Raw genomic sequence first — 11181 nt, 5'->3', positions numbered from 1 at the left:
GTTCCGAGCTAATCCAGGCGGGATCCATGGCGGATCCTGGGAAAGGAGCGGGACGGGGACACGGCAGAGGCGCCGCCACCCCGCAAAGCCGCTTTTCTGTGTGTGAGCCCTGTGGGGGCGGGGAGGGGGAACACGGGAAAYGGGGTTTTTGCCGTGGCCTCCCTCCCTCCCGCGGGCCTCGTGTTCCTTTGTCCTTTCACCGAGCCGGGCGGGCGCTGTTCCGGCTGCCATCACCGCGTCCCCACCCGGCCTCTCTCCCCCACAAACGCCAAGCTGAGGGGTTTTATATCTTTCTCTTTTCTCAGGGGTTTCTCGGCCACGCTTTCCCCCATCCAACAGCAAATATTGTAATTTTGGATTTCCTCATAGCATCGGTGGTTTTGGGGATAAACATCCTCCCGGACCAGCCACGCCATGGCCCTGCCGTGTCACCCAGGCCACGTTGTCACAAACAGGGCCCTGCACAAACCCTCCTGCAGCTAACGGCCTGGGGAATTAGAGCCCTTTTGCGGATTGTTTGGTTTATTTGGATTACTCCGTTCATTCGAATTCGCTTATTCGGATTATTCGCTTTATTCGCATCATTCSSATTATTCGSTTTATTCGCATCAGCGTAGGGCCTGGAGCCCTCCAAGGGGACAGGACCCTTCCTGGATCCCCCCGGGGGCAAAGAACACCTCGGGGAAGGGCGGCTGTCATTCGGGGGTTATTATTGGAGTCTCCTCTCCCGCAGGGGCTCTCCGGGGCCCGGTTTTTATTTCAATAACCGGCACCGTGCCCGCGGCCCCGGGATTTGAGGGGTGATGGAGCCCTTGTGCATTTGGGGGGTTTCACGCCCACCACCCCCGGGAAGTGGAGCGGGGGGCACCGGGCCGGCTCGCTGACGGGGGATCGCCGTTGCCGACCCCGGGGGTGTTTTCCCGGTCCCGGTTCCCCCCCCCAAGGGCCCCCCCAGTCCCGGGAGGCGGTGGCGGCCCCGCCCCGCCCGCGCGTTCCCGCCAGCGGCGGCCAATGGGCGCGCGCGGGGCGCGCACGGGGCTTTTCCGCGCCAAACTCCAAAGCCCGCGGAGAACGCGCGCGGCACCGGCTCCAGCACCGCCACCCCGGTGAGTCCGCCGGGAACCCCCCCAAACCGCGGCACCGCCACCCCGGTGAGTCCGCCGGGAACCCCCCCAAACCGCGGCACCGCCACCCCGGTGAGTCCACCGGGAACACCCCCAAATCCCCCGCCAAACCCCATGGCGATCCCGCCGCGGGCCGGGCAGCGGTCGGGATGGTGGCACCGGGCACGGGAGGACAGCGAGGGGCGCAAGCGTTTCCCCGCCGTGCCCGTGCCGGGGCGGTGCGGGGAGCGGCGGGAGCGGTGCCCCGGTGGTGACAGCTGACTCGGGTGTCCCGGAGGGGACGCGTCGCTCGGGGCTGCGGGAGCGGGACCGACCCCCGCCCCTGAACGAGCCCGCGGGACGGGGTGTGCCCGGCAGGGGCGGTGCCCGGTGGCCCCGGTGCCCGGCGGGCCCGGGGAGTGGCATCGCCCCGGGGGGTGCGCGGGGATGACGCGGCCGGGTTGGGGCGAATCCGTTCGCTGCGGGGGTCGCTGACACCCCGCGATTCCCCGGCTGTCCCGGGGGTGGCTGTGCGGGTCAGGGCTCCGCGGGGCGGGCTGTGCGGGGTTATCCCGGTCCCACCGTGCCGCGGGGACGCGCCGGGGGCGCGGGCGGTGCCGGTGACGGCTCCTTTAAGAGCACGCGCTCTCCCCCGCCCCCCGCTCCCCTTTATGCTCTCCCCTCATTTGCATAATCGCGCGAGACTTGGCGCGTGGGCGCGGCGGGCGCGTTTCAATTGTGGCGCGAGATACGGCCGGCGCGAGCGGAGCCGTTAGGCTCCCGCGTGGGGGTGGGCGGGGCTAAGCCCGCTCGGCCAATCAGCGCGCGAGCCGGCCGGGCCGCCAGCCAATGGCGTGCGGCGTTGCCGTGAGGGAGGCGGGGCCCCGGGCCCGCCCCGCCGGTGCCGCCGCCTCAGCGCGGGCCCATTCCCGGCGCAGGACCGGCGCCATGTGGATCCAGGTGCGCACCATGGACGGCAAAGAGACGCACCGCGTGGACTCGCTCTCCAAGCTCACCAAGGTGGAAGGGCTGCGCCTGCGGATACACGAGGTGTTCGGCGTGGAGCCCGAGCGGCAGCGGCTGTTCTACCGCGGAAAGCAGGTACCATTGACAGCATCGCGCAGCTCGGACACCCCCGCCCGGCCCCGTCCTACAACCCCGCTCTTCTCCCCCTCCAGCTGAGGACGGAGATTTTAATTTATTTATTTTTAATTGCGTGGAATTGAGGGGTTTTGCTGCCATCTAGTGATGCTCYGGCCCACTCCCGCGCTGCTCCTCCCGTGGGTTTGCCAGGAGAGGAGCCAGCTGCAGAGTAGCCTTTATTTTCGCTTATTATTTTCCATCTAATGTGTTGCTCTTCTGCCTTGACATCGCCTTTATGAAGTGTCTGAAAATTACCAGAGATTTAATGGTCTTTAAAGTGCTTAATGTTTTTGAGCCTTGCAAGTTTTACTGCTCTGAAAGCCATAAAGATCCCATTTTTCTTTGTAAATTGGGATAAGTGCCTCATGACTTTCAAGTTCTTCGTCTCTGACATCAAATTCTCACTAGGTACAGATCACTGGAGTGGCTCAGTGGTGTATTATGTTCTYAATAATATGTTTATATTCRCTGTTTAACAACTGTTYTCRTCCCTGTGAGTTAATAATGTAATTAAGTTAGCATTGAAGTCAATCAAAACCATTTTAAATTATAGTTGCTRCATCCTGCCTAATCCTGTGCTGCTAAATCTTGGTACTGGAGAAAATTCTGATCTGGTGGTTGATTATTAGAGCATTTAATTTAAGAAAAAAGCAGTGAGATGCTGAGTTGGCTGAGGACGGACAACTTTTTTCTAGCTGCTTTTTCCACCTTTCTTTCCTTTTTAGACAGTTTGAGCTAACTGTAATTAGCAGRTGTGGCTGTAAAACATGGAATACACCTGGAGTACCCTAAATCTAAGTTCAGGTACCAGTTCTAGTATAAAAAGAAGCTTGTAGGATGGTGTGAGATCTCTGGAGGGCTGTTGGGTGTAACYCACCTCTGTCAGTGTAGATCTGGATGCATTAATTAATTACCCATTTGTGTTGTAAATGGAGTGATAAGGGGGAATTGTTTCAGGGCAGGTTTCAGGCCAGCTGTCAGCCTTACCCTGAAGTCTGTGCAGACAACTGGGGTTAAACAGATTTTCAGGAGGAGTGGTGACTTCTCAGTCAGGATGATCTTGCCCTACAAAGGGAATCCTTCCTCCTGCAGTTCCTTAATTCAGGCAGAAACRTTCCCAAGCGTGATCCAACCTCTCTTAGGCCTTGTTCCCTCCATTCCCAAAGCTGGAAAAGATTCCAGCTTTGTCTGGCTTTTGGAATCCCTGGAGAAGTTCGATTTCTTACTCACAAACATTTTTAAACGTGGTTAGAAAATCGGCTGTTAGCTAAAASCTGCCTCCTTTGTTCGAGGTTTGTCTCCAGTGCCAGGCTCTTCTTTCTGTGAGCTCCTGTGGTTTCCTGTCCCTCTCCTGTATGCTTCCATTTTGGTTTGCACCTGTTGTCACTTGTGTCCTGTGCTGGTGTTGTTCCCATGTTTGTGACAATGTTTGTGACACCGTCTCTTGGCTAAGAAGGAGCAACCAATTCCTGGTGTGTTCTTACGTTTCTGGAGGAGTTTTCATCTCTAAAGCAGCAAAAAGCTCAGATCTCTTCCTGTGCAGTCAGATTTCCAGGGATTGTTCCATRGCCATTTGATGCCATAAATCAGAATTGAATTATCATAGTGATTCCTGTGAAGTGTAAATTTTTGTGGTTTTGCTCTGCTTCCCCCTGATAGAGAACAAAGCTCCAGGGATTGCTTTTTCTGGTGGTTTGGGCTGGAAGGGGATGATCATTTCCTGTATAATTTCTTAGTCAGACCTTAAAAATGTGGGGAAGCTTGTCTGAACTTCTGACTGCTCTGTGGGCTCCAGCCTTACATGTTAACTCTAAAAGGGTTGTGCTTCTCAGAGCTCTTGAGAGGTTATTGAGAATTTCTTTCCCCCTATGCACTTCTCTTTTTGCAGGGGCAAGGTCTTGATTTGACTGYAAACCGTTCCAGACTTGCCAGATAAACTCTTAAAATTAGAGAGGGTGTGAAATTAGGACACACTTGGCTACGCTAAACAGCGATTGGGTGGTTTCAAGTTGAATTGGATCTCTTTWGATTTTACTTTCGATGGAAAAAATGTGTATTTGCTGGGAAAAAAAGTGTGTGATTAACTGCTTGGCTTCTACTTAATGCTACCACTATGGAGATGGTSTAACAATAATCTGGATCATACACAATTAAAATACAAAGATCAGTCTGCGTTTGGGATGTGTCTGAATTGAGGAAGAAACAATTTCCTTTTGAGTTTTTAAGTAATGTGGAATTATCTTTACATCCGGATGGGAATGTAGGGGATCTGYRTTTGTTTGAGTCCTTTTTCCCAGAATTGAACGTGCTACAAACTTTTYCATTTCTTAGAGAGGCCGGGTAGCAAGCGTGGAAACCTTGTCCTTGTAGATTTTGGGATCACAGAAGAAAAAAAAAGTGAATTCTTGCTATTTAAACAACGGGAATAACAGAGAAGAACTGCCCAGCTCTAATGGTTTTCGAGCCACGTGGTCGATGTTGGCGGGCAGAGCTGGGTGCTTGGAATCAGTAACCAACTGCTTTGGTGCTTTCCCTGCAGATGGAAGATGGGCACTCCCTGTTCGATTACAGCGTGGGGCTCAACGATATTGTTCAGCTCCTGGTCAGACAAAGCCCGGCCGTGCTGCCTGCTGGGAGCAAGGAGAAGGACTCGGAGCTRTCGGACACCGATTCGGGCTGCAGCTCCGGCCCCAGCGAGTCCGACAAAAGCTCCCACAATGGGGAGGGTGCCCTGGAGCTGGAGGGGCAGCCCAGCACWGCAGCTCAGCCCGACTGGACCGACCCCGGTTTTGGTCTCTACAAGGTGGGTCCTTGCCAGCTGAGAGCCCCTAGAGCTGCGCCTTGCCCGGGGAATTGTTCCTCTGAAAATCTTTCACACCCCAATTGTGTGCGCAGTTCCTTTTTTTCCTCTCAAACCCTCCAACAAYAAAGGCAAAAATACCAACCAACCCACAAACCAATTAAATGCAACATGCTGTAGGTCAAAAGACTTCATTTTTTCATTTTATCCTTTGAACTGAAACTACAATACATTAATTGACTAAAAAAAAAAGCATTTGGACTTCCTGGTTTGTTTTTTCAACAATTTTTCCTAAYATTTTTGCTTAGAGTCACTACATTTGTCAAAGCTGAAACTTTTTTGAATGAACAAAAGAAAATCTCAAGCAGCTGTTCAGAATCATTTTATTTCTCTGTTTCAATGGATTTTATTACAGATCTAGTGATGTCTTTGCCAGGCTATGAGCAGGATGCWTTGAAACTCTGTTACAGACTAACCAATAATGGTTTGGGCTCGCTAAAAAGCGTGGTGGTGTAGAATGGATTTATTAATTCAACCTAAGCAGATTGTAGGGCTGTACAACAGGAACAGGAAGGCAGAGRAAATYTTAAAGGTGAYCMGTTAAACATCTTGATAACARTGCARTKCTTGAGATGGTTAAATTTTCAAATAGATTGGAAATGGATGCTTCATTTGCAAATCCCTTTTGATGAACTGAACACTTTGCTCTGTGTAGATCAATGACTTGGTGGATGCTCGGGACACGGACATGGGAGCRTGGTTTGAAGCCCAGGTTGTGAATGTAACCAGGAAAAAGCCTTCCAGTGAATCAGCTGAGACTTGCACGGATCCTGACCAGCCCACAGCTGTGCCTGAAGAAGATGTGATTTATCATGTGAAATACGAAGAGTGAGTTTTGTTTTGTTGCCTTCTTGGCTAATAAAGTCATTCAGGTCATGATGTGGATGGGAAATTTTATTGCAGATATTGCACAAATTAAAACATAATTATGTCATCGAGTGCTGGTTACTGTAAGGTTGTTTTGCAATTGGAATTCCAGGGAGCTGGAATCACATTTTTATGGATCCCAGCATTTATAAGAAATGCTTTTATCCAAGTGTTAAAGGGAGGCAATAGTGGCACAGTCAGACTGGTTGGTTCTGGCTGTGTTTGTGTGGGAGGAGCAGATTTTATTCTTGACRATATTCTTATGTTTCACAGCAAAATCCACCTGTCTGCATAAAACCTCAAAACTGATGTTGATTTTTCTCCTCTGTCCCTCCCTTGAAGTTATCCAGAGAACGGGGTGGTGCAGATGAGCTCCAGTAACGTTCGGGCTCGGGCAAGGACCATCCTGAAGTGGCACCAACTGGAGGTGGGGCAGGTGGTGATGGTCAACTACAACACCGACGATCCAAAGGAGAGGGGCTTCTGGTACGATGCTGAGATCCTGCAAAAAAAGGAAACAAAAATGACCAGGGAGCTCAACGCGAAGATATTATTTGGGTAAGCGAGTTCAGCACGTGGAATCGATGGAATTCCCCAATTTTGTGTCAACTTTCTGCAGTTTGAGTGACTCTGCTGGCAAAAAAAATGGTGCAGCAGAAGTGGTAGGGAGAGGTGAGAAGTGGCCTGTCCTTTTTGGGTGATAACTCATCATCCTGCAGTTCTGATTAGCCTCCATTGAGGAATTGGATGCTTTGAGGAATTCTGATCCATGGAGCTTAAAAGATGCAAAGCCCCATATTCACTGTGAGGCAAAGCATTGTTTATGTGTTAATTATCCATAATGGCTTTACAAAAACTGCAGTGTTGTATTATGTGGAGATATGRTGATGTAGAATGAACTTTCATCTCATAAAGGTGATGAAAAATTACTCCAGYTCTCYCCTGAAGRAGACTCTCAAYTYMRGRAAAAARRTTTKTTTTTYTTTWAAGTTTCAGATWATTTTCTCAGAGTTGCCACAATATTCCTCTTTTTTCCTCTCACCACAATGATTTTGGTTTTTTAACTATAAAATATGAAAAGATTAGTCTGAAATATATGTGAGGACAGGAGGAACWGTCACTATTGATAGTTGGAATGCTCAGGGTTTCTCCCTCAGGCAAGAGTGAGTTAATTCAAATTACATGAAAATGATTTGATTTTTAATACCAGAGCAGTCTGATGCATGCACAGCTGTGAAGTTGTGCTGTGGGACATTCCCAAACTCTKATCTGTTACTTTTCTCACCTTCCTCTAGGGAAGCTGGTGATTCCTTGAACGACTGCACAATTATTTTAGTGGATGAAATCTATAAAATTGAAGAACCAGGCACTGCTTCTCCCATCGATCCTGGTACCCCAAAACGTGAGTTGTGCATGTCTGTCTTACCTTGTGATGTTCTGCTCATTGTCTCTGTGAGAATCAAAGTTTTAAGAGTTCCAAGACACCTTTAATTRTGTCTCTCTGACCATTTCCAGTAGATCTTAACCCTTTCTGAGTGTTCTTTCTGTTTGCTTACAGGACAGAGTGGCCCCGTGTGTAAAGACTGCAAGGACAACCCAAACAAAACCTGCAGGGCCTGCGCTTGTCACATCTGTGGGGGGAAACAAGACCCAGACAAGCAGCTCATGTGTGACGAGTGTGACATGGCCTTCCACATCTACTGCCTCGACCCTCCCCTCAGCAGAATTCCTGATGAGGACTGGTGAGTTCTGAGAAAGTGTGGGGGGATAGCACAATTAATTGCATCTAATTAGGAGCAGGAAGTGAGGTCTGGGGTTTGAAGCTGCCTTTTGGTGGCAATATTGTGGCTGTATAGGGTGGGTGTGTTTTGGGTTTTTTTTGGGAGAAATTTCAWAGCTTTTCTTGAGCTTAGTGAGAGTAGGTTTTAAGCCACTCTCCTTTTCCTGGTTTWGGGATCCAGATGCCTGTTTTGGTGTYKGCCCAAGGCCAGGCTGGATGTTGCTTGGAGCACCCTGAGATAGTAAAAGGTGTCCCTGCCCATGRCAGRGGGTGGAAYRAKATGATCTTTAAGATCCTTCCAACCCAAACCAGTTYGGGATTCAAAGAGAAATGGAGGTGCCCAAGGACCAGATGAGAACCTTGTGCAGTGGCTTTTCTGGTCACTACAGCAGGCCCCAGAGCCCATCATCACATCAGGCTGGTTTGTAGATAAAATATATCCAGTGACAGATATGGATAGTGAAATCCATCTTTAACAGAYACAGAGTTAGTGAAATGCACTGGTTTGTCCCCTCTGCCCTGTTCCAAGAGTTTATACTGTGATTTTATGAGGCAGCTGTTTCCTGACACATCTGCAGGGCTTGGTGAAAGGACAGCAGCTRATCCAGGTCCAATTCCACTGTGGAGAGTGTTTCCATGTCCTGTCTGGTTTCACCTGGGGAAATTGTAGCATAACTCACTGTGTTTGGAGGAAATTCTCCTAAYTGAAGGCTGCTTGTTAATTTTCACTGACTTTAGGTATTGCCCTGAATGTCGAAATGACACGAGTGAGGTGGTTTTAGCAGGAGAGAAATTAAAAGAAAGTAAAAAGAAACAAAAGATGGCATCTGCTAATTCCTCCTCCCAGMGAGACTGGGGCAAGGTCAGTCCAAAGCTGTTTTCCTTGGAATTGTGTCTGTCCCTTTGGGTTCTTGGCTGACCTTGCTCTCTGCCCAGGGCATGGCGTGTGTTGGGCGCACCAAGGAATGCACCATYGTCCCCTCCAACCACTATGGACCAATTCCTGGCATCCCCGTTGGCACCATGTGGAAATTCAGAGTTCAGGTAGGAAGCTGAATCCTGCCCTGACCTACTGTAGAGAAATTTGGGAATGATCCAGCTCTTACAATGAACCTGAAACAGTTAATGTGGAAATGTGTGTGCTACTGGATATGGAAGTGCAGAAGGAAAAGAATTCTGGCTTTGTCTGGATCAAGTGTTCCATAACTAATGTTGCATTGTCTGAGCCCATCAAGTGCTGGTTTATTTTGCTTTAGTGCTCTTTTTGGTAACTCCAAAAACCCAAAGCAAAYATATTTGTTTCCAGTAGTTTATCCTGGACTATCCCCTGGTAAGGGTTCACCAAATATCCTCACGTATTAAACAGAAGGTTTCTCATCCTGTTAGAAAGTTGGGGTAGAAAAAAGCACTGGGCCTGTCCAGATCTTGTTTTCAGGTGTTGAGTAAAAATTGCTATTACAACTCTTTCAAAACTTTATATAAATATTTAATATCTATATTAATCTTGAATCCCTTGAGTCTTTTAATGAGCAATCCCAGTAAGATCGAAAATTTTTAATTATCTCTGTGTTCAATTTACCGATACAATCAATGCCTTATTTTTAGAAGCGTTCTATTTTTCTTCTGTCTGGAGCTTTTTGAAGGATAATGCTGAGAACAGTTTCACTCTGTACAAATGTGAAACAGCACAGTTAGTCCAGCTCTGAGCCCATCCTTTTTGGAGCCTTTCCAAACTCTGTTTTGTTTTGCAGGTGAGCGAGTCTGGGGTGCACAGACCCCACGTGGCTGGGATCCATGGCAGGAGCAATGATGGGGCCTATTCCTTGGTGCTGGCAGGAGGATATGAAGATGACATAGTGAGTGGATTCTSATTATTTATACACAGAATCAAATGAATTTGTTAAAACAAAGGCTTTGCCTTTGTTACTTTTTACACTCTACACCAAACACTTGCCCATCTTCACTTATTTTCTTCAGAACTACAGCAATCTGTGCCAACCTSAGCCACAGGATCATCAAAACCCAGTTTTCTAAACCTCCTTCATTAAAACTTCTGCTTTAACTGAATTATTTTTGTGACTGTGCCAAACCATTTGTGTTCATTTCAGGATCATGGGAATTCYTTCACATACACGGGGAGTGGAGGGCGAGACCTCTCTGGGAACAAACGCACGGCGGAGCAGTCCTGTGATCAGAAGCTCACCAACATGAACAGGTTGGCAATGTTTGTGCTCCATTCTGCTCCCCAGGACTGGCAATCTGTCAGCACGAGGGATTGTTTGTCCTGTTTTTATCCAGAGAAGGTGGTTAAGTGGTAAAAATGTTAAAATTGGGTCTGGGCTGTGCAGGCTGCAGATCAGCTGCACGATGGGAATATGAATCCCATATTTCAGTGCACTGTAATGGGACAGAACTGAGTGGTGTTAGTGCAATGCTGGCTGAAACTTAAGGAAAAGAGCAGRRAATTTGATGGAGGAGTTTTGCAGCCCCTGGTCACCTTGGGAGAGCAGACAATTTGTCATTTTGAGCTGTTGCTCTTACAGGTAAACATGGGCTTGAGTGGAGAAGTGATCTGGGCTGTTGCATTTGGGTAACACCACGAATAATCAGCCATTTAAAATATGCCCCCATCAGGAGGTTTAATCAGTGTTTTATACATTTGACAAAAAGCCATTTCCTGCTAATTTTGTATCCCAAAACCACAAGGCTGCTTAGAGCCAAGAGTTTGGACTCRCTGGACTTCTCTTAGGGAAGGATTTATTCAGCCTTTCCCAKGGATCTCAGARCTGTTTCTATCCAACTCCGAGTTAYCARCCTTGCACAAATTACAAAGAATTGTGATTATTTAAGTCAAACTGGACTGTTTTGCAGAGCTCTGGCCCTGAACTGCAGCGCCCCCATCAACGACAAGCACGGAGCTGAGGCCAAGGACTGGCGGGCGGGGAAACCGGTGCGGGTGGTCAGRAATGTCAAAGGAGGAAAACACAGCAAATACGCTCCCCTGGAGGGCAACAGATATGATGGCATCTACAAGGTGAGGGATCTGGGATCCCTGAGTTAGGGATGTGATTATGGCCAGGRGGGTTTATAGGATGTGATGGATTTGCTGATTTTTACAGGTGGTGAAATATTGGCCCGAAACGGGGAAATCGGGATTTTTAGTCTGGCGTTATCTGCTTAGGAGGGATGATGAAGAACCTGCTCCTTGGACCAAAGAGGGGAAGGACAGGATGAAAAAGCTTGGCCTGACAATGCAGGTACTCCCCTGGGGTATCACCTGGGCTCTGAGCTTGATAAATAGCAGGGATTTCCTGGGACATCACCAGAACTGGTTGGATAGCAGGGATTTCCTGGGACATCACCAGAACTGGATGGATAGCAGGGATTTTCTGGGACATCACCAGAACTGGATGGATAGCAGGGATTTC

General features: G+C 48.9%; 1 protein-coding gene across 1 annotated transcript; it reads left to right on the top strand.

Annotated features, from left to right (window-relative positions):
* Window positions 1–1039: 1039 nt before the first annotated feature.
* Window positions 1040–11131, top strand: UHRF1 (ubiquitin like with PHD and ring finger domains 1; the record flags this gene model as incomplete). The annotated part of the gene is made up of 13 exons (XM_057386122.1): window positions 1040–1196; window positions 2042–2204; window positions 4786–5049; window positions 5762–5934; window positions 6316–6531; window positions 7269–7375; window positions 7532–7715; window positions 8492–8615; window positions 8690–8797; window positions 9505–9609; window positions 9862–9968; window positions 10625–10787; window positions 10873–11131. Coding segments are annotated over exons 2-13 (1963 nt in total), but the record flags the coding sequence as incomplete, so codon positions are not given.
* Window positions 11132–11181: the final 50 nt, after the last annotated feature.

This window comes from Malurus melanocephalus, unplaced genomic scaffold (genome assembly GCF_030028575.1).
Source record: "Malurus melanocephalus ecotype Western Australia unplaced genomic scaffold, MMel_1.1 scaffold_916, whole genome shotgun sequence".
Classification (NCBI taxonomy): Eukaryota; Metazoa; Chordata; class Aves; order Passeriformes; family Maluridae; genus Malurus; species Malurus melanocephalus.
This window is presented reverse-complemented; position numbering and strand designations above follow the sequence as displayed.